The 23,894-nt window shown below is 41.6% G+C and overlaps 1 protein-coding gene across 1 annotated transcript in view; it reads right to left on the bottom strand.

The window, feature by feature from the left end:
• Window positions 1-214: 214 nt before the first annotated feature.
• The window catches only part of LOC113546518 (chromatin remodeling regulator CECR2), a 41,708-nt gene continuing 18,028 nt past the window's right edge, over window positions 215-23,894 (bottom strand). The window contains exons 2-19 of the mRNA XM_026946437.3: window positions 21,419-21,513; window positions 19,216-19,399; window positions 18,307-18,434; window positions 18,100-18,180; window positions 16,470-16,528; window positions 16,121-16,281; window positions 14,495-14,581; window positions 14,103-14,244; window positions 13,341-13,470; window positions 12,353-12,390; window positions 12,157-12,248; window positions 11,742-11,868; window positions 10,928-11,313; window positions 9,110-9,259; window positions 7,410-8,103; window positions 5,426-7,229; window positions 4,780-4,840; window positions 215-3,453 (exon numbers count right to left, since the gene is read on the bottom strand). Of these exons, the coding sequence (XP_026802238.3) occupies window positions 4,783-4,840; window positions 5,426-7,229; window positions 7,410-8,103; window positions 9,110-9,259; window positions 10,928-11,313; window positions 11,742-11,868; window positions 12,157-12,248; window positions 12,353-12,390; window positions 13,341-13,470; window positions 14,103-14,244; window positions 14,495-14,581; window positions 16,121-16,281; window positions 16,470-16,528; window positions 18,100-18,180; window positions 18,307-18,434; window positions 19,216-19,399; window positions 21,419-21,513 (4,416 nt within the window). The 3' untranslated portion in view covers window positions 215-3,453; window positions 4,780-4,782. The remainder of the gene's footprint in view (window positions 3,454-4,779; window positions 4,841-5,425; window positions 7,230-7,409; window positions 8,104-9,109; window positions 9,260-10,927; window positions 11,314-11,741; window positions 11,869-12,156; window positions 12,249-12,352; window positions 12,391-13,340; window positions 13,471-14,102; window positions 14,245-14,494; window positions 14,582-16,120; window positions 16,282-16,469; window positions 16,529-18,099; window positions 18,181-18,306; window positions 18,435-19,215; window positions 19,400-21,418; window positions 21,514-23,894) is intronic.

Raw genomic sequence — 23,894 nt, 5'->3', positions numbered from 1 at the left:
TGCTTTGTTTAAATCTTTAATATTAAACTGTATTTACCCTCTCATAAATGTCTGATTTTTTAAAATATTTTTTTGTACTTGCAGTTTGTATTAGGTTAATAAAAAAAAAATTCACCAAATCAAATTTCAGTGTATTCTTACATTTAGCAGAGTGCATACACACACAATCACAAGACTCAGAGATCCAAAAAGAGAGCAACAAGTGTTTTTTTTTTTTTTTTTTTAATTCTAAGAAATGTACAGAGTATAGAAAACACTTCGGTCCATTTCCAAAAATAAGAACCTGTAAACTTCACATCAAAATAAAACATACAAAAGTCGTTCTGATGCCACTGTGCTACTGAGGTATCGACAACTGTTTAAAAAATAAGATAGCCAAAGAAAAAAGAGAAGACATTTATAAAAACAAGCCCAAAAACAATGTACAAAATGTGAAAGAGCAAATAAATATGATTTATATTCAACCAAATCTAATCATTTCACTAGTGTAGACAGAAAGACAGACAGCAAAGATGCTGAGGAATCAGTAGGTGTGGATCAGTCCCTAACTCACAAGTTTAAAAAAAATCTGTACAGAGAAAAAAATTCACATCCTCATAGTCCATACAAATGATCTTGTCCTACTACCAGAGAACAGAGAGCAGACGTCAAAGAGCACGTCATCTACTGCTAAAATATTCTCTATCTATTTTTAATAAAAAGCAAGGTCGGCTTTATGTCAGCCTGTAGCTAGTGATTTCTTCTGCTCCTATTTTTTATTCACATGTGCCTACTGACAATATTTATGAATGAAATATCACTGGCAGACGCTCTTCATGCCAAAAGGGCTCTAAAGTGTGCAGCTGAACATGAACGCCATTACAGCTGGCTTTAGCTAATATAAGCCTTTTGTAGGACTCGAATCGGTCATACTTTTATTTAAAAAAAAAAACAAAACTGTGATGACAAAACTCTTGCAGTGATCGGTATGCAACAAGAAAGGACTTGTGTACTCAAACACCGGGGAAAAAATTAAATAAAAATGTGCTGAGATTTGCTGCAGAAAGTATGATGTTAAAATAATGTTAAAACTTGGCACAGTCTCCTGAAGCTGTCAGATTCTGTCTGGTTAAAAAGGTTAAGGCTGATTTAGTCACAGGTTTAGCAGTCGAAAGAGGAAATGTTTCAGTGTATGAATGAGAAACTGTGTGTGTGTGAGTGTGTATGTGTGTGTGTGTGTGTGTGTGTGTGTGTTGACAATGCAATCATGAGAAATATTGTGTGTGTTTATGTTTATTGTGTGTGCACGCATGTGGCTCGCCAGACTCCAGCTTCATGAGGTAGATAGATGTGTGGATATTGGCACAGATCTGGTACAGATCCATTTTAAATGCTACAGCTAAATTAATAAAAAGTGGGACTGAGTAATTAACACACGCATACACACACACACACACACACACACACACAGGTCATTGTCATTCATCAAATCCAGCAAAAATCAATGAAAATAGAATGCCAACTTATCCTTCCAATCTGCTCTGAAAAAAAAAAATCTCACAAAAAAAAATAAATTCATCACAGCTTTCAGGTTCTTTTTGTTTCTTACCCACACAAAAGGCTTCAAAAAAAGACATTTAATAAAGTCAAGATCATATAAACCAAGTTAAAAAAAAAAAAAATCACTGTCTTCACATCAGCTGAGGTCGAGTAATCATCACAGTTCCAGTCGCAGTCCCACTTTGTCACTTCCCCTTTGAAAAATTAATTCGCTTATACCCGTATTAAAAGCACGACACCCTGAGGACAAATAGTGTGAAAGAGGAAGCACCAAAGTATAAAAACCTTTTCTGATTCGAATGATCTAAGAATTGTCTCAAAAAAGTGAGCTACTTTCACAGTTGTAAAGATCGATGCTCTTTCCGACACAAGCAGCTAAAAATCACAATCAGAGAGACGACAAATCATAATGATATATACATGAAGAAAGTAGAAGTGGGAGCCTTGAACAGCTTAAATGCCTCTCTGTGTTCACCGTGTTGATATATAAACTAGCATGCATGGGAAAATCTCATCGAGTTGCGTTATATACACAGTAGCACACGTCTAAGTTCAAGGCCACTAATTCCAGTAATAAAGACTATCTCTAGTGCATAAAAGAGGAGCAGCGGAGCGCCCCGGGTCCAAACACATTCTACGAGCCAAGGCAGTGTTGAAGGATGCGTAACCCTACGTTCACACTAGCAGGCGAGTTGCTCATGTCGTTTCAAGTTTATCTCTTGTGGGTGTGGCTATTGTTGTCACTTATGGGCGTGCACTGTCCAGCATTTTTTATTTATACACACCACTTTTGTTTAAAACGTATTTAAAGTTTGATTTAAATGTTACATGCTCAGTAACCAATCACAAGCTTCGCTGGCGGATTAGAAAAGCAAGCTAACTGTACTAGCTACGTATACTCACGAAGGGAACCGACAATCCCTGCTACTTCCGAGAGTTATTTTTCTTCGTATTGTCTCTATACGGATTTACGAAACATCATACATGACAGGACACGATGAAATCACGGTTAGAAGTTTTTCTTTCATTTTTGTGCGTCAAACAAATTGCGCGTAAGAACTAAAGTTGTGAGTTTAGAAGAAACTGTAGAAACGTCGGACCGCACGGCTGGTCCTAGAAATCATTTGAGCCGAATCGTTTTGATTTGTTGCTTTACGATTTAAATGAGTCACACCTAATTTGAATACAATTAGAAAAAAATAAAATTCGCAATAAATTTGCTGCCATCTACTGCAATTTGCTGCCAAAGTACAAATGAAGTGAATGAATGATTGCCTGTTTCTTTGTCGCTTGCTAGTGTGAACGCAAGGTAACATTGCAGGACTAAGTGAAAAGTCTGAATGAGTTATAGGTGGAGAGCACAGACAGCTGATCCACTCAACATGCTGTAATCTATATTAGCGTTCATTCATACATACATACATACATACATACATACATGACATTCAATGATGATGCAAAAGGCAACAGTTTCCAGTGTGTCCATGAGGAATGGAGATACCTCCAAGTTCCTTCTTTTCAACACCTGAGTTTAACTTTGGAAAGGAACACCGAGTTAATCCACAACCCTCCTGATGTCTTTCCTTTTAGCTGTGCATGCAGAGGATCCTGTCAGCTGTACTTCCTACCAGGTCAGAGGGTCAGTACTCGCCACCAAAGTGCAGAAGCTCTCAAACATAGGGAGCGTATATACAGAGACGGCAAGCTGCAGTCCCGACCACATTTCAGTACTGATGAGCGTTAAACAGAGTGGAAAGCCCACAGAGCTTGTCTACGCAGTCCAGAGAAACAAGGCAAGAACAACACGCGTCTTTTCACAGACATGTCTGTAGGCCAGCATCAGAAAACTGATTCTTCAGCTGAGGAAATGGCGCAGGTCTCTGCTCAGCCTTCTCCATTTGATTTGTCCTTCACCTATGTAAATACACAGAGTGAAATAGTGCACTTTAATTATAATGTTTTAAAATAACTGAACATGTGTGCATTTTTTCAACCTAGCATCGTAGTGTTTAATTAATTACCAGAGACAAGAACTGACATGTTACTCTATGAAAAAAGGACATGGAATCTTTAAACTTCACTTATAATGGAAGTCAAAGGTTTTTGAATTCAGCCAATAAAAACTTATGAGAAGCATCCTATTACATATGATTATAACAAAATAATCAATGACAGGGTCCCTAATGCTCAGATCCTCTTAGAAGACATCATTTGGCAACAATTACTTTTTTGTTATTAGTAAGACAAGTAAGACAAGTCATACTTTTTATTCAGGTATAGTTCCTGTTAAGCTTGTGGAATATCCAGGAAACAAATTAGTTCTTGTTATTACTTACATCATAGCAGCTATGAACAGTCTTCCCTCACCAGCTTTTTTTTTTTTCTCTCTCAAAGTTAATCAAACAACAGTTTGTCATCTTACCAAGTAATCATAAAGTTCAATGTTCTCTGTCCTGAAGTGCTGACACTGGCAACTCCTTCCAAAAAATTCTAACAAACATCACCATATCAACATGATTTTTAATCCATTTCAGTGGAGCATCTGTGTTACAAGTCACTGTGTTAGTTGTTACTTTAGAAATGATAATATAGTAGAATGATTGCATTAACATAAACCTGTGATTTACCTTGCACCTGGAACTACTGTCAAAGCTGCTGCTATAGAAAATTATTTAACAAATTCTGAACAATCAGAACTGAGAATTCAGTAGTGCTGTGAAATAAACTTGTACAGCCCATCCTTTCAGAGACGGGACTACTTTTTTTCAGAGGCGAGAACATGTAAATACAGCAGCGCCCCATTTTCCAACCGATCGCACAGGAATACCGCAAAACCTTCAGGTAAATTGTAAGCAAGTGGAATTATTTTTTACAATATTGCTCTAGTGTTGAAAAGTTGAGCAAAACGACATTAGACGAGCTGTGGTTTTGTATATATCATGGTTATATTTTAAATTCACATTATATAGTCATGTATTTTAAACATTTTCACCCAACAACTGCCCTTAGATGTCCATTGTACGTGAGCTGTGATTAAATTGGTTCCTGTTCTTTTCTCATTCCAGGGAAACATCAAAATGACTGTTTTAGAGATTAGAGATTTGCTTCAAGTTCATGCACATCTTGAGTAAAAGGAAGTGAATTTCACATATAAAAACAGAAATGAAACTCAACATAATCTGCCATTAGAAAAGAAGAAAAAAAAAATCTGTGTTTTTCTCTAAGGTTGCCAAATCCCACCTTTCAGACTCCCTGCTTACTGCTAGGACCACTGGGAGCTGCTGCACTCATCAGGTGTTGCCTATCACACAAGACACAATGTAGTCATGGTAAAATTTAAAATCTTTGAATATTAATGAGTACATTATGCAAAGTTAAAAAAATATAAAGTAAATTGAAGAACATACTAGTGAGAGTAAGAATCTGCAGAAATCACCTGTATTTCCTTGCTAGTCTCTAGTACCCACTGATTCAAAACTACGGCCAGTGTTGCCAGTTTAGTAATTTTTTAGTAGACTTTTTAGACCTCTTTAGCATCTTCATTTCAAAAAAAGAGCCTAACAACAAATCTAGCGACCTTTTCAGCAGGCGTTAGAGACTGTCCTGCATTCGATATGGCTGTCCAACTCACATCACAGCTGTAGGTTATACTAGTTGAGAGAGTAGGTTAGCTCAACTCACCACCAGTGTGTCAAGTCTGAGTTGAGCTTGCGTAAGCCGATGTTACCAGTAACCAATCACTGATCACTACTGTTCCCAATGACCAATCACTAATCACCATTGTTTGTCCCACCCGTACACTTTCTTGCTCTTCGTTTTAAAACTCTCTTCTTGGTGATCACTATTCTACTCTATTCTATTCAGTAAATGTTAAAGAGCAACTTACCGTGGATGAAATAAGTGTTCAGGTACCATGCTTCTCTGAGGCAACATCATGCCTTGAAAGTGACCTGCAGCATGTGGGTGCCTGTACATAGTCTGTCCCGGGGTGTAGGGTAGGTGCTGGGGCCTCTGCAGCGCCTCCATCAAGTGAGGGTGAGGATTATGAGGACCGAAATGTCCACTTGGGTGTTGAGGCCTGGAGTATGGTCCACCTGGCACACCGTAAGGTGGGTGAGCTCCACCCTGCTGCATGCGGGGATGCATGGCCTGTGGATCATAGGGGTAGTTGTGTTGAGGCTGAGCAGAGGTGCGGCAGTGAGCTGCAGCATTGTGGCTGTCTAGATCCAGTATCTCTTTCGGGCTTTCAGGCAGATCCGAGCTGTCGTCAGTCCGGGCCTGTTTTGCCGGGGTGGCGCCCTCCCGATTCTCAGTGGAGCTGCCCTGGGATCCATCAGGGAGAAGATTCGGAGACATAACATTCCCACCAGAACCATCTGAACCCAGAGGAGACATGGTGTTCTCCTTCTGCCGACCATTCAGGCCAGCATCTGCAGAAGGTAGGTAAGCGCTGGGCATCATAGGGGGATGAGGCTGGTACTGAGTTCTAGGCCATTCTCTTGCTGGGAAACCAGGCCTGCTGTTCTGCTGGTGCTGGGGATAGTACTGCTGTTGCTGCTGGTATGAAGCGTGCATGCTGGGATGGGCCTGAGGATGCTGTGGTCCCATGTGGTACTGATACACCGCACCTTGCTGATATGGAGAGTAATGGGCAGGATTGTGATGAGGGCTCATAGACTGAGTCTGTGGTGCTTGGCTCGGGTAAGGCAGACGACCAGATGGGGGCACTGCTCTGCCCATGTATTTGCTATAATGTGGATTGGCCATGCCATACTGAGCCATAGAGTTGCTCTCTGGACCATGAGGGTGGTTTGATGGTGTCTGACTGTGCGGTGGTGCCTGTTCCGGCCTGTTTAGCTGGGTTTGTGACTCTGGGCTAAAAGGCTGCTGTTTGCAGTGCCCATCAGCACTGGCAGGTGCATTCTTCATACTGGGATTGGGAACACCGGAGCTTCCCTCGGGGTCCCGGGTAGGCTCACTGGGTCTCTGGTCACCATGTTCAGCAGGGCAGGGCTGAGCAAGTGGTTGGGAAACAGGGTGGCTGGGGGGCAGTGAGGTTAAAGTGGCAGGGTGTTGAGCACCAGGTTGTGACCCCTGAGGAACAGACTGTGGCATTCCATGGACAGGCCCGGGCTGTTGACAGCGGACAGATCCGTTTTGGGGCATCTGCTGATGAGCAGAATTGGAAGCCATGTGTAGTGGCCCACCATGAGGGTACTGAGGAGATTCACTTGGAGGAACCTGCTGATGGGGACTCTGCAACATTCGTTGGGGACCATCCTGTGGGGAATATAACTCTGGAGGAATGGTGGAAGACATTTGTTCAGACAGACCTGAGGTTTTCTGAGTGATCTTCACAGGACCATTAGAAGGATGTGTAGAGGAATCCTCACATTTCTGTGACTGGGTTTCAGACTGGGGTTCCCTTTGAGAGACAGGACTGTTTTGGGGTACGGGTGGATTGCCTTCTCTAGTGCTCTCTCCTTCCAGCTGTGGTCTGTCTTTTTTTGGTGTGGATAGCAAGGTTGGTGCAAGCTCTGCTGATGTTTTCTGTGGTGAACCACCCCACACTGCGGCACTAGGGCACTGCTGGGTACCATTGGGCTGTTCGGGAACCTTAGTTGGACCAGGAAGAGATGAGCAGTTGGAATCCTCACTCTGTTGTTTATTTGCCAGCTCTACCTCTAAACCTGTAAGAATAAATAGAACACACACATTTTCTTTAAAGGGATCACAAAAAACAATGATTAACCACATTGGCACACTACTCTCTCTGAAACTGATATTGCAAAATTAGCATTGTTGGCTAAGGTAATCATTTGAGAAGGGACGGTTCATTACAAAGGCAGGACATTGAAGAAAACTCCTACCTTTGGAGACTCTGTCAGCTCCTTGGTTATCTCCCACAGACCTTGAGTTCTGGCTTTCAGGAGCTGCTGCGGTATTAGCATGCCTCGCCGGAGGCGGCTGGTAACCTCCGACGCTGAGACAAGAGGACGATGCCGACAGCTGCTGCAGGGCAATCATCTCCGGGCTGTCCATCATTGATCCCACATGTGGCCTGGGCTCTTGAGAGGTCATGGGAGGTCTGTGGGCCATGGGTCCCTGGGAGCTAACTGCTGACATCCTGTATTGGCCGTTAGAAGGGGGATATCCTGCATTGTGAGAAGGACGCATCATTCCATGACCGTATGGGTGCTGAACACCCATAGGCTGGTCCTGCATCATTGGTCGTCCAGGCTGCTGCTGGTTCGAGCCTGGCCAAGAACCGTAAGGAGCGGGTGGAGGGCCATAAGGAGTGAAGGAGTTGTGCAGGGGTCTAGGGTAGCCATTTCCCATGGGGTGCATGGGTTGCCCGTCAGGGTGATGGTGAGGTCTATACATGTCGCCCTCAGACGGAGTGGTACACAGTCCTCCAGACTGAAGGGCGACTGGTCTTGGGCCCAGTGATGGGCCATGAGTGGGGCCAATGTAGGAATGCTGTTGGTGTTGAGGCTGAAGGTGACGAGAATCAGGCCCCATTGGGTATCTTGGACCAAAGTGTGGACCATTGGTAGGCGGACCCTGAGGAGAAGAAAAATGTATTAAACACAGAATTAACACAAAGGCAAAAACATATTCTGTATGTCAGCAGGTTTTGTCAAGTTAATTGTATTACTTTAAGACTTTTTAAAGCCACTTCTATTGTAAGTTAACACCAAATTCACAGCCATGATAGGCCAAATATAAAAACTCACATTTCCATGTATTTGAGAGAGTAGAATAAATAAAAATGTTCATACAAAACACTTCTATAACGGAAGCCTTAACCTTAACTTCATCAGTAAGTTATGTGAGCAACAATGACAATGAATACAAAAGGTGCCGCACCTTTTTGTATGTTAAGGAGCTATAATATTTCATGTCACTGCATATATTTCAAAAGCAGTTGTATGGTATAAGATTTGTGAGAGTCAAATACACAATTGTAAGCAGTACATGTTCATGAAAAAAGCCTTATAGTTTCACATGAGCAAATGGTAATATATTTACATTTACATTTACATTTATGGCATTTGGCAGACGTCCTTATCCAGAGCGACTTACAGTAGTGCTTTGAAGTCTATCAAAAATACATTCTGATATTGGCTCGGTAGGTCACAAACTAGGAATACCATCAGTCCAAAACTCTGTTGGGGAGGGTTTTTTTTTGTTTTGTTTTGTTTTTTTTTGTTTTGTTTTGTTTTGTTTTTGTGAAAGTGCTAATTTAAGTATTAATTTGATAGACCTTCAAAACTTATAAAGGACCTAATTGACACTTAGCACTGAACTGAAAGTCTCACTGAATTAATTAAATGTATTTGATCATATACAAAATAATCTGACAAACAATACATCCATTTGGAGGTTACATTTATTAACCGCAAAAAATAAATCCTCCATGCTCTGCCTATATTACTTAGAAGTAATACTAAAATCTGCACAGATTATTGACTGAATACATTATTATAATCCCTGCAATCCCTACATGCTCATTCATAACAATGTCAAATGTGTTCTTTCATACCTGAAATAGGATAATGTGTCATACCTGCATAGGATAATGAGGCATGTGCTGGGGGCCATGCTCTCCTGGACCCCTACCCATGAAAGGTCTCTGTCCTGGGTATGGATATCGGGGGTCCATCATCATACCTTGGCCATACATTCCTGGTCCCGGGGGACCTGGGTGCCGCTGGAACTGTTATTTTAAGAGAAAAGACACTTCTGTTAAATTCTGATGTACTAAATAACATATTACAGCTCACTGTATGAGGTTTGTACCCTTTTTGAGAATGTGTAAAATGTGCAACAGTTTATAGCTATGAAAGTAAAGTACCACACAAAATTGAGTATTTCCTGTAGTACTAGTTAGGGGCTTTTACTTCTAGGTTTGATTAACTTTTATGGTGTTACTTAAAGGGCACATTCATACTTATAACTCTATGGCCAAAAGTGTGTGGACACCTGACCATCATACCCACAGGTGCTTTCTGAACCTCCCATTCCAGATTTAATCCTCCCTTTACTGTTATAATAACCTCTACAGTTCTGGGAAGGCTTTTTCACTAGATTTTGATACATGGCTGTGGGGATTTGTGTTCATTCAGCTACAAGAGCATTAGTGAGGTCAGGCGCTGATGTTGGGTGAGGAGGTCTGTGCTCCAGTTCATCCCAAAGGTGTTCAGTGGGGTTGAGGTCAGGGCTCTGTGCAGGACACTCGAGTTCTTCCACTACAGCATACAAAGGCTTTCTAGACAAATGTGGGCTTCCAACTTTGTGGCAACAGTTTGGAGAAGAAGCACATGTTGGTGTGATGATCAGATGTCCCCATAGATTTGGCCATATAGAGTGAAACTGATACGTTTGGTTCATTTTCTCCTTTGGTTTGGTTTCACTCTGCACATAATTAAATAAACCAAAAAGCATTAGCTGAGGGGTGTGTAGGGCTGAAACTACCTGTAAAATTCTTTCATTCGTTGATTAAAAATACGGCAACGGATTTGCCAAGTGTGCTAGAAATCAGAAAAATCAACCGAGCAGGAGAACACAGAGCTGGCGCTCGACAAATCACAATTATATAAATAACTAGTAAAAAAAATTTTGTATATAGCATTCAGTTTTTATTTTACTCTTTTTGATTGTCTGTCTAGAACAGGCAGAGCTAACTGCTCTATGCTTTGGTTCCGTTTTGTGCCTCATGGCTCAGTTTAGCAGATCGCATCTGTAAGCATGGGTTCTTCTTCTTTATTGGATACTTTCCGACTCGTGCCACATTTGAAGTAACAAAAATGATTACTTTATTTCCATTTAGCTTCTTCCATAACAACAAAAGGTATCAAAAATATAACTTGAATAAGAATACTAAAATAAAACTTAGACTGACTGCAACGGATTGTGACTGCGGTCAGAAAAGGTGTCGCTCTCTGCTCTACAACCCATACTTCCCGTTTTTTCTGGACCGCCGCCCCTAATACAATTTCCCTCGCTACTGCCCTCTTCTGGCTGTAAGCTACTAACACTTTACATTATACTATGCAAGTATACAAAAACATGTGATACATAACATAAGTACATAATGAAGGTACTCTTTAAAGTGGCGCCTACAGCATCTACAAGAAACTGCTGCAACCCAAAATACATGGCATGTCTGATTCACTTCAAAATACACTTCAGTTCTGTCGATTCAGAGTTGAATAACTTTCTCTTAATCTCCACCCAAGCATGTTTCCAGTCTTCTAACCTGCCTAAACAACCACACAGAGGGAGAAACTGCACCAGGGACCAATGGACTAAACTATGCATATTGGAAATATATATTTTTGTTATAGTGATCCTGCATAAAATCAGACAGGAAGTGTAGCCTTGCCTGTTGTGAAGGATGGTACATGCCATGCGGTAGATCATTCAAAGAGCGAGGCTGTCCTGTGTTCATGTTGTGAGGATGTGAGGGCCCGTTGCTGAACTGGAAACCAGGTGGACCAGGAGCAGATTTGGAGCCGTTCTCCTGGGGCTGGATGCCTCCTTTACCCCCGCTGGATGCTTTGCGTTTCTGCACTTGTTCCGTGGCCCGGATCAGGCTCTCGGGCCCTGATTGCCGACTGCTCTTACTCTTCTTCTTTTCCTTGCGCTCGCGGTCGCGGTCCTCCTTGTTCAAATGGAACTCCTCGTCGGTGTCCCCGTCCTCAGAAGGGAAGTGTTTTAGAAGGGCTCTGCTGAAGCACCGCTCCAGGGACTCGGCCATTATCGTGTACTCTGAGAAACACAAACACAGCTTGTCCATTTAGCCCCATCAACACACACATGCAAACACACACACACAGAGGTCTCGGCTTCCTTCTCTGAGCTGGTCCACTGACCAGGTCACAGAGCCACAGTTGACCTTTGACCCTACAGCCCCTCCCGGTGGGGGGAGAGCATTCTGACAGATGGATGGCTCCAGAGAGAGGGGCCGCAGGGATGGAATGTCTGTGTGGCACTGCAGGACTCGGCGCACTGGAGAACAGCTCAATCATTCGCCATTAATCACTGTCAGAGGCTCTCTCTCTCTCTCTCTCTCTCTCTCACACACACACACACACACACATACACACAAACTCACGTACACATACTCTACAAGCAATCACACTAAAATTGCCTGTTTTTTTTTTTTAAGCTGACATTTAATAACAGCATCTATTTACCACTCTCCTCTCCGTTGTACTCCAGGCAGTTCTCAAACATGAGCTTAACGTCGGCTATGAACTCATCCTTGGCAACATACTCTCCTTCATTTAGTTTTTTCTCAATGGTGGACAGATCCATTGGAGTCTTAAAAAGTAGACAGAAAAAAATAATCAGATTTATCTCATATACATGGAGAGCGCTTTTCGTGAAAATACTCGCAAGTCTAAAAATATCCACATTTACAGTTTAGCCAAGCAAGCTACCAACGACATCCCAACTACTTCAACAGTAAAACAAACATCCATAATGTGATTCATCTGAAGCAGGAGTGCAATCACAGTGACAGCCAGTTTCACTGCTTGGTGTTCATTTAAACACTTGTGAAGTCTGAGAGTGAAAAAGTTTCCCTGCTGAGATATATGGGAAGCTAACCTGAATAATCTCATGATAGTTAGGGGCATAGGATTCATCCACAGGCTCCATGAAGGGCCAAGCGTCTTTGTGAGCCTTCAGAGCCTCCAGCACTGAGGAGAAAAACAAAAACAATCACAGAAAGTACTGAAGCTGAGAAATGAGGAAACATGGGTTAGGCTCTGCTGCTGGCAACGTCCTTTCTACCGCTACCCACCTTTGTAGAGAGCAGCATAGTCGTCATCGATATCGTAGCTGAAAGAGAAAAAGAGAACTGGAAGTTAGCGATGGGGAACATAACCATGTAGAGGGGGGGAAAAAAAACAACACCAGCCATAATGGCAAGAATTGTGTGAAAGAATTTTACTGGTAAAATTCCACATGTATACATATCATAAACTGACTTCTGGTCCTTGATCATGATGTTCTTTTCAGTCATCCAGCCCAATAGTTATGAACAAAAAGGAATAATCTAATGGACAACATCTAAACAATAACAGATTCAATTAATTGCAGGGAAAGTTAGGATTTCTCATCACTCACCAACACACAAAACCAACACTTGGAACCTGTGATGTTTTATTACTCGGGATTTTATCTGTACTGTTATTAGTTCTGCCCTAATTCTTTTTTAAATGTGACTAATCTTTTAAATAAGGAATAAAATGCTGTTATAGGAAAACAATCAATGTCGGAGTGATGTGATGCAGCTCAACATGAAGCAATTTTCCAACCCTAACAATTTTTTGCTAATTGAAAATACGACATACTTTTTAAAAATCTATTTATGGTTACATTTAATGTTGCGGGACATCTGGGAAACAAATTAGTTCCTGTTACGCTTCAGTAGTACAGCAGCTATATACAGTTATTCCCCTCACCAACCTCTCTTTTCTCTTCATCTTCAAGTTAATAAGACTTGAAAATAAAAAATGCAGCTAGTTCATCCTAAAGACCTTTCCATGTCAGGAAACTTAAAGTTACAGCTTTACCTCTGTTACAAATCACTGACACTGGAGACTCCTTACTTTAATGTAATTCCTTTCAGAACCATTAATCTTATCAGGCTTTTAGTAATTTAAAATGGCAGTTCTGGGGAGCATCTATAGTTTCAAATAAATGAAATATGAATGGTAGGGTTTATATAGTGTAAGCTGCTGTCTAGGATTGTAGTACATGAGTGATGTCATAAAATAAACTCTTACAGCTCACTGGTGCGGCGAGTGCGGCGGACGGGCGAGTGGGGCTCCAGGTGGAGCAGCTCAGCCGGCAAGTCCTTCCCCTGAGACAGCAGCCACGCCCTCTCCTCGCGCTGCTTTCTTCTCCGCGATCGCTCTGAACACAGACGTGCACACAAATACGATCATGAGCACGTCCACATGCACATGCATACATCCATACATTCAAAGGCTTTCAAACCTTTTTTTTTTTTCCACCATTCATAGTTCTTTACTCAAGGCACCTGTTACTCAAACAAACCAGGTCTGCTTAGTCTTCAGGGAACAAGACAGAAGTCAAATGAGTGACTCAGCGAGCAGCTTTAGAAGGCAAACCAGATCAAAAGGCTTGTGTGAGATAAAGAACCGAGCTGGTTTCTGTGCTGATATGAAAGGCTGTGTCAGGCGCACCCTGCTGAGAGGAATAAAGAGGTTTGGGAAAGGAGCCACTGGAGAGCTCCTCAGGCTACCATCTACATCCATTATATATTAACAACACAGCAGCCCAGTGCCACAATCAGGAGTTAAATAACTCTCACACAGATATCAAGAGTGAACCGGAGGGAGTTTGGGGTGATAAACGAGGTTTGGGAGTTTCCTCCTTAACTCGCTTCTTTGTGCAGTTGAAGCAGGCTGGGGATAAAAGCATGTAGACACAAGAGTGCGCGTGTGCATTTGATCTGGCTTCTGAAAGCGTTCATGCCCATGGGCTGCCTGCGGAGGTGGAAAAAAAGTCGAGTTTGTGCGTACCTTCAGCTGCTTTGGCCCGCTCCAGCTCCTCTCTCTCTCGCTCCTCTTGGAGGAGTCGTTCCTCTTCTCGCCGCTGCTCTGCGAGTAGAGCCTGCCTTTCCAAGTCCTCTTCTCTCTGTTTCAGATCCACCTCAGAGACAGCCTAAACAAGAAAAGTGACTGTTTACACAACAAAATTTACACAGAGAACATGAATTTAAAAAAAATTTATCTACACCTTTTGATCAGTCAGTATCGAGAATTCAAGTGCACTGAGGTACAAGTACATAAACGTTACCAGGAAATCCTTACGGAAGTAAACAGACGAGCAGATTTACATCACGCAATATTTCAAGTAATTCTAAAGACACTAAAAGCAAACGATTTAAAAGCAGAATTTAAGGGACACATACCTCCTCTTTATTTACGACATGCTTGTCGGAAAGCCGCACAGAGTTTCGTACAGGAGGATTCAACAGTTTCTGCAGCTGCTCTTTCTCCTGAGAAGAAAAAAAATTAATGTCGGGGAGTTGTTCCATCTCTCTTCCTCTCTCAATCAGACACATTCTCTAGGGAGCATTTTTAAAAGTGTAGGGGCGTCAGAGGAGGTCACTGGGATCAAGTCGTGCTCTGTCGGACTTACCCTTTGCTTCACCTCGACATCAGTTAATGTAAACAACTCAATTTGCAATATGAAAGCAGTTAACAATGACTTAGGATAACCTGGGACATGTATATTAGTGTAAGAAAACTTAAGATATGATGAAGTCACAGTGGTGACTATGGAAAAGAGGGTTTATGATCGTAAGCGCACCACAGCACCATAAATATCTCTGAGTGCTGAGTGTATTATTACACTGCACTTAAATTTGGCAGAGCAAGATGAACTGCTTCAAGTGGAGCCACTTAAGAGGTCACCCACCCGGCCACGCTGCAGGCCGTCAGTCACCAGGCTCTGGCCGGCTGAAGGTGAGAGCCTGCCTCCTGTCAGAGCCTACATAAGATAAACTCTGACAGGGTTCTTTGTGTTGTGTGTCAGATTTATGAAAGATGCCCCACTCTTTGTTCCATCTGAGGTCAATGTGCATTTAGCTCTCTGTGCATGACTCACACTGACAGGTAAAGGAAAATACAGAGAGGCAGATGATGGAGATGTTTAGCACAGAGTAGGAAAATGATGTGGGAGAAGTGTAATTAAACACAAGCAAACAAAAAGAGTTTTTAGTGCGAGTTCTGGCCTTCTGTAAACACTGAAAACTCCCTCCAAAGTGGAAAAAATTTAAAACTCATTTCTCACTGTTTCTGTGTGAATGAAAAATGAATGGTTTTGAAAACACTGAACTCTCATCAAGCATCAACCTGCACATATACCTATTCCAAATTTGTGTGTGTTACGATTGTGCTAGGAGTGTGTTTATCATTTTTTCTGACCAGGTTGTCAGTTTGTGGTCTCTCATTTCTTATTTGATAGCCTGTGTGCAATTTAATTTCAGTTTGGTTCATTATTACACCCTTGTGTAACTTTTTCAATCAATTAATACGCTCAAATGCTATTCTTGAGGCTTTGACTAAACAGTTTATGATGTACTTCTGCTGGGCTGGTGTGCTCATGTGAGCTTTTTCTCAATTGGTATTAATATTTTGGTTTTTTTTTGAAAATGGGCTTTTTAAATGTTGCCAGTGATGCTGAAAACAAGACGAAAAAAATCTGAAGAAATTAAAAATGAATTAGTGAAAGAAATATGATAAAATGAGACTCCACAGGCTCTGGCCAACATGTGGCACTTAAATTAAATCAATGCACTAAAAATGTCCCTAAATCCACCCCATGTAATCAAAAACATTTCATGCTGTAAAAACACTGGTATGATTTTAAATAAATGAAACTAAAGCTTTATTGTAGGCTGAATAGCAAAGTTATCAATATCAGGTTCCATTCTGTGTGTGTGTGTGTGTGTGTGTGTGTGTGTGTGTGTGTGTGTGTGTGTGCTGACTGTTTTAAAACCCCTGAATGAAAGTGTAAAAGAATCAAGTCTGACCTTGTGCTCAATCATGCTGCTGATCTCAGGCAGGAAGTTCTGGGTAATGATGCGAAACAGGTGCCGGTCCTGAGGAGAGGTTTTGTCCTTAATGCTCTCAGCCAACCTGGTCCACTGCTCCTCATTTTCACACACAAGAGACCAGCTTCCACGCTCACGCTCTGTCACAACACACACACACACACACACAAGTTCACACAGAGCTCACAACATTATGAATTCAGAATTCAGATCACAAACGAGTGTAATAAACGGCAATCACTGATTGCTAAGCATCTGTTAAGATTAACGAGTCCTTTTAAAAAGCACTTATGTTCATGGTTAGTCGTTCATTAGTCGAGTAACTCACCTTTACTCAGTTGTGTCTCTTCTTCTCCGTTCTCTTCATCCTTTATAAATTCAATCTCACTGAAATACACAAAGGACCAGACGTTATCAAATTAAGCTGCTTTCACACAAGGCAGATTGCTCCACAGGAAAACCACTATCTCTGTGCTGATGTGAAATAAGCAACTCATGTGACACAAACACACACTATAACAACACTATCACATAGTCCAGAAATCACGGTCCGTGAAGCGTAGCTAAGGGTTTCGTAATTTTTGTTTATTTTGTTACAGCAGTGGAAATCACAAAGCACTATTATGAACCTGATAATGTTTACAATAAGTTCCTCAAGCTATACACTAGTTCTTGTAGTGCCTATAGTTATTGATCATATTCGATGGGGTACTTGCATTTAATGCATTTACTCAAAGCTCAATACTTCAAACAAGTAGGCCTATAAATAATGTCAGCTTTCCATACACATTTAAATAATGAGCTGAATTTCTAATTTGAATAGGTAGATACTGTTTGCATAATAAATATGTGCTAAGGCAATCCATAGAATTTATTCTACAGTTTGAGAAAAAAAGTTTGAGAAGCCCTGTCATAGAGATTAGATTTATGTTTCAACATTTAGTCCACTACTGCAGAAAGAAGGCAGCTTGCCTGAGCTTTTGGCTTTGCAGTGCTCTGTGTGACGAGACAGCATTGAGGCAGGTTGGGCTTCATTTATCAATCTTTTGTTGTGTGTAAATGTTTGTGTAAGCCAAACCGAACTAAAATTATCTGCCAGATTTACAAACGTTTCGGAAACGCAGCTTTTCTTTGTACTCACGTACGTATGCTGATCACCTGGAAAAAGTGCAGAGCGCATTCCCGACATATGCATATGCACGTACAGACAGCTGGGAGCATGACATGAACGATCGCTGTAAATGCTAAAAGGCAGGAGTGGAAACTATAATTCAAGCAAATTATATGATTTGATCAAGTCGAGGTTTACTTTAGATAGTCTTCTTGTATGTGTATTTTTATACACACTCAGGAGTACGAGTAAGGTATGAATGTTTTTTCGGAATTAACTGGACTTTCGTGAATATCAAATTTCTTGTGTAAATACTCGTACGAATGATTTATGAATAAATCTGTTTGTATCAATCTCGATAAATCATGTATACAAATCATGTATACAGATGATCAAGAGTACCTGGTTTGGGACAGTGGATACCAATAATCATCACAAAATTGCATTTTTTTTTAATCTCTAGTTACAATGCACAAGTTAAGCACATCACTCATTCACCAACATGTAGCCACTCTGTGTTCATTTTTATTGTTTCCCGGCCAAGCTGCAATCTCACTGGTCAGGAAATGAAAAGTGCATGATGTCATTTATCGCAATGGTTCTGGAAAGAACTTTTTCAACTTTAGAAGCACTCCATGGTGACTATAAGAATGAAGAGCTTTTTAAAACCAGCCCCATTTTATCAGCCTAGCCGCTGCTTTGCATAGGATTGCACTGACAGTTGAGGGAAAATGCCTAGTGTGAAAGCAGCCTAGCTTCACTTTTATCTCGTGCAAGACTTGAGATAGAAAACTTAACACAATACTCAGCTACTTAAAAAACAAACAAACAAAAAAAAAAACCTTACACTGGTGACGAATCTCCATACTTCTTTTTCGGTGGTCTTCCCCTCCTTTTTTTCTCAGGTACTCGTACTTCAGGGATTTCACTGTGACACGAATCATGAGAAGAAGACAGTATGTTTCACTCTGCACTACTAGAGCGTAACTAAACTGTTCACATGAACATTGCATTAAACCTTCCTTTTAAAGTCTCGTGCCCCCCTTAAGCATACCCGAGCTCAGGAGACTTCTTCCTGACAGGCTCCTCTTTATACAGGCGAGTGCCGTAGAAGTACCAGTAAAGGGCACCGTGTCCATCCTGACCCAGAGGCTCGACACGCAAGCTGTCTGCCTCCAGCCCCTGAGAGAAAAGGTCAGGAACAAGAAATGACACTTCAGTCAAAAAGACAGTTAAAAGAGTAGAAATACCCAAAGTGAGAATGTTGCGTATTAGGAACGTATTATTCTGAGTTTCACTTATAGCAGGTAGGTTACTGATTTAATGGATGACATATAATGGATGATATGGCTGTTAAAAATAGTGCATGTTCAGTAAATTTAATTTAAGCTAAATTTAGTGATGGACTGAAATGAAAATTCATTGTGGAAAACCAAAACCCCTAGACACCGGAAAGAAACATGATTAAAAGGTAATTTTTCAATTTTTTAATCTGCAAATCTTGGATTCTGGAGGATAAATGAAGCAATCAAAGTGATGACAGTAAAAGCAATTGGGGCTATTACAGTGAAGCCATCACGTTGTACCAAGTCTATGGATAAACATTGTCAATCTTTTTGGTTAACAAACTTAGGTTGTCCAGGCAGCGATAAAATTATTTTTAAAAGGGCTGATCAATGAAAGACTTAAATTTTTGGTCAGCGATTTGGACAAAATGATTCTTCAAAATCTAGCAAAATAAAAAAAAAATAACACAAAAAAAGTATGGTAGCCTTGTTTACTCAGTGTTTATTTCTGATTGTTAATTCATTCTATGTGACGCATCAGGTGGAAAATAAATAAATAAATAAACAAACAGCCCCCAAGTATCATGAGCTGTTAGTACCACTCTTGAGCAAGAACCAAAAGCAGTGGCCAATTAAAAATGCTCAGCACCAGTTTTTTTGTGCAGAGTGAATCTTACCTTAAGCAGGTCGAAGACGTCGGCAGCGTCTAAGCGGTAGTCACACAGCCTGTGCAGGATCTCCACCTGTGTGCGGACTGTGAGCTCCTCAAAAGAGCTCTCCTTCAGAGGGTTTGGTTTACCTTCCTCCAGCTCCCAGCGGTAGTTGATGATGTCCTCCAGGTAGCTGCGGAAAGCCTGAGGCCTGATAGGAGAAATAAGATGTGCAGTATTTAGATACTTTTAAGCTTGCTGGGTTTTTTTTCCCCTATTTTTCTGCATTAAAATCATTAAAAAAATCATATTTAAAAAAAAAAAAAAAAAAAAAAAAAAGGTGAGATTAGTTTATGGCTGAACTTCAATTTATTGCTATTTATACAGTTATTTATTCCTTCATTCATCCTCCAGAGCCCATCCCGGGAACACAGGGCACGAGGTGGGAATACACAGAGGATGGGACGCAAGTTTGATGCAGGACGCCACAAACACACACACATTCACACATTCATTCACACCTGGAGGCAATTCACAGTAATCAACCCACCAGCATGCATTTGGGAGGTGGGAGGAAATCAGAGAACTTGCAGGAAACCCACATGGACACGAGGAGAACATGTGAAACTCCACAGTAATGACAGCAGTTATACAGAGTACAAATCCTTTGTTCTGTACAAATGACACATCAATCCCATTTTCATCAATTTCATTCAAACTGCACTTACAGCTGAGTGCAAGGGTTTTGAATGTCATTATTTAGGTTTCACAGATGTTCAAGATCAGAAGTAACCAAACTGGTTAAATAGTGACGCAATGGAAAAGCATTTGCCTGATCATCTGAAGATTGTGCGATTGAATCCCAAGGATGTCACACCCATCCGTGACTGGGAGTCCAACAGAGCGTAACTGGCCATGCTCTCTGGGTCAATCAAAGCAGCACTAACCAATCCAGCGAGTCCGTGAGCGCTTTCCTCAGAGTATGTTATTGTATCATGTGCAGCAGTTCAAAAAGACTTCACGCTATCTCGACAGAAGCATGTTAGCCTTCACCCGTAATAGAGGAGAGCTGGCTAGTGGGTATTGGCCAATGACCAAACTGTGAGAAAATGGGGTAAAGAAAATAGTGGGGGGAAAAAAACAAAAATGTACCAGTTCCAAAGTGAGTTTACATCTTCCTGTCTGGGTTTTCTGTCAGAACTAGTATGTACACCCTTTGGCTTTATAATACCTTCAACCTGCTAAATTATTCCCGCTATATTCATTGTAACTCTGCTTTCTTCGGTCAAAGTCTGGAGATCTATTTTTTGTTGATGAATACTACAGTAGAGGTACGCTCTCCCTTTCCACCCAGAAACCACGGGGTTAGGAAACTTTTGCACGTGTATACAATGATGCAGTTACTGGACTGAAAATTAGACACCTCTACCTCAATTTATTCTAAAGGAATCGTTTCATTTCTGACCAAATGAACAGCAATGTATGCATATGGTTGAAAGGGTTGAAAGTCCAGAGAAGCTACAACGGCTGTTTATTTGGCTCTATTATCAGGTTGGTTTTGACTGGGCAAACAAGCATTAGTTCTGGGTCACATTGTTTGGCTTCATCCAAAAGCAAGGAGAGCTCGAGTTCCTGCTAGGATGCACAGAAACAAGAGGCCAGGCCGGGGGTGAACCCTGCCACAACGCAGACAAGAAAGAGAGCAGAACGGAGGGAAAGAATGGGCTTATCTGGAGAAAGCAGAATGCACTCACACACAGCTGCAGGCCCCCCACTATCCTATCACTCCCTCTGTCTTTTTTCCCCCTCCTCCGCGACGCTCAGCAAGTGTGTGTGCATGAAAAGGCCAGGGCCCAGCAGCTGTCCAGTCCAATAAATCCTGTCGTTCTGTTAACCACATGTGCCAGCAGGGTCATTTTTACCTGTGGTACGTAGCTACAGCTGCTACTCTACCTGATGAGATATCTGTGTCCCTCAGGGATCAAGCCATTTATCAGAGCGCTGACTCAACCACTAACGCAAACACCCATTTCGGGAAACAGGGCTACAGCTGCCTCGAGCTAACCACCAGAACGGTTCGAGCGTGTCATGACGATGTGTTGGGTCAGCCCAACCTGCTGCACAAGCTATGACACATTCTTCAAGAGTGCTGGTGAAGGTTGTGAAATTGATGTTAAGCCCCTGATCCACTAGATATGGAGTTGCTGGGACTGAAAGAATAAAAACTTACGTAATGTCGTTTCGCTGGTAACATCCCTGCAGGAGACAGCAGAGGAGCTCGGAGAGGAAGTCTCCGTCCTGTTTCAGCAGCGCTTCTTCCAGCTCCTAACAGACACACAGCAGCAGGAAGCAGAGGTCAGCCATTTTTACAGGGTTTTACAAGCACCACTTTTACCAGTTTATGAGAGCATATCGGGTTTAACGACCGGGGTCATCCCATTTTTATAGGAGCAATGCTTCACCTCTATAAAATATTAAGACTGACCAGGGTTGAGTTCCTGGGTTTGACTAGCAGTAACTGAGATTTAAGGGTTTTGTGAATCATTTAGACATTGTTAATGAAATATAACTTTGTCTTACTGAAGTCAGAACTACAAATGGCATGAAAGGAACATACAAGACATGAGCGACACTGACATGAATAAACCACAAGCATGTTACGTCCTGACCAAAAAGGCATCCTGTAAATCTGGATTGTCCAATTTTAGTAACACTCAAGGCTCCAGACACGAACAAAGAGCTAACTTGCGCTACACAGAACAACAACTCACTTTATATCGCAGCTCTATTAAAGTCTCCATGTCAGAATGTGTTGATCAATTTTCTTTAATAGCAGCACTGACAAGCGTGCCAGCTGTAATTCAAAAGTTTCTTGATTTTATATTAATGCTATCATTTATATATTAACTGTCTATCTACCTATCTATCCAGCTAATTCACAGTAATGTGTATGGAGAACAAGCCATTGTAATACGTTAAAATAAAAACATATACACATTTAATTATGGTGTTTTCACAAGTTTTCTGTCAGGAGATGTTAATTTATTATTAGAACGTTTATGGAATGAGTCACCAGTGTCAGTAGTTTGTAACACTCAGTAGGTTTTGTGCATGACATTTTTGTCTAACTTCAAGAGAATGAAAAAAGAGAGGCTAGTGCAAGAATGACTGTTTATAGCTGCTATATCACACGTGATAACAGGAACTAAGCTGTTTTGTGGACGTTCCACAATTAAACATATTTATATACATAAATGGATCAAATGTACGATGTGTCCTTCTTTGATAAGTTATTTAAAAAATGTAATTGTGAATTGATGTGGTATAAGAGGAATAAAACACTCCAGAACATGTTGTTATAGGAAATTAATCATAATATCATCCTCTGTTTTGGTTTGAGTTGGACAGCCTGTTCCTAAGAAATGCCTCAAGGCTCTCAGCAAGGCTCCTGCAGCTGAGGTTCAAGTTCAACCTTGACCCTTCTCCGGCCCGGCGCTGTGCACTCGCTATTCAGGCTTTATGAAGCGGCAATAAGCAGGAGAGTAAACTCCAGCATGGTCAAAGAAAATGAAGCCAAAACACTTGGCACCAGCAGGAGCCCAAAAGGCCACAGCTACCAAACCACCTCCTTCGTCTGCGCCCGAGCACCGCCCTACCCAGAATGCACTGCTGAAAGATAGCTGAGAGGGCAGATATGCAAATCCACACTCTACCCCTCCACCCTTCCCCTGTGGCCCATGCCCATTTCATTTAGCTCCCCCTTCTCAAATAGAAGCATAGCAACTACACTGAGCTTTAGCCTCTTTCGTTTTCAACCCTTTCTCAAGGACTCAAGTTTGCTGCTCCGTCCCTCCGGCAACAGAGCGCACTTTTCAACCTCAGCCCCAAACATCCTCCCCCTTCCCTCCTGACAAGAAGAGTGACACTCCAACATTAACTCAAGGGCAGGATAGGCAGACCTCAATTCATTGTGAGAGTCACTCGAGCTGCAGATTGCCACCTCTCTCCAGAGAGACAGCAGAAAGAGCTGGGGTCGGCAGAGGTCGGCTAACACACCTCCTGGCTGCGTAGAGCCATGGAAAACCTGGAGGATGATGTCAGCAGGATGAAAAACAGAGAGAAAGAGGCAGAGAGAGAGAGAGAGAGAGAGCACTTGAACAACAGGATGAGACACATGTTAGTGCTTAAGGGAAAGAAAAAATCCACAGACTCCTTATTTCAAGCACTGACAAAGAAAACACCAACTGTCTACCGTTTTTTTTTTTTTTTTTTTAAACGCTGAGCCAAGTGAACTTCCTGGGAGGATCTTAATGAGTAATTTAAAAGCTATCGATCTGCTCGCTCAGGTGTTCAGCACAAGAAAGAATGGATGTGTCAGAGTCTTATTTGAAGGAGTCAATTGGTGTGGGATTGAGTTTGAAAGGTAACTGGCCTGTCTGTCAAGTGGGCTGGGTGCAACAAAAAAAGGTCGTGATCCTGCGGTAATCAGACGCCCTTTTCATTGCAGAATTTATATTCACATCGTGACATTTTACATCAAGTCTTCCCTTCAAAGCGCCCACTTCACATCCACTTCAATGCATCTTCTCAGATCAGGGTTGGATCTCATTATAACTGCTTATAATGAATATTAATTCCTTCATATCATCTTCAAATGAGCCCAAGAAAGCTGATGAGCTGAAATTTGACTCATGAGATCACAGTTT

The sequence above is a fragment of the Pangasianodon hypophthalmus genome, chromosome 7, assembly GCF_027358585.1.
Source record: "Pangasianodon hypophthalmus isolate fPanHyp1 chromosome 7, fPanHyp1.pri, whole genome shotgun sequence".
Taxonomy (NCBI): Eukaryota; Metazoa; Chordata; class Actinopteri; order Siluriformes; family Pangasiidae; genus Pangasianodon; species Pangasianodon hypophthalmus.
The sequence above is the reverse complement of the archived record's forward strand: the minus strand, read 5'-3'. Positions and strand labels throughout refer to the sequence as shown.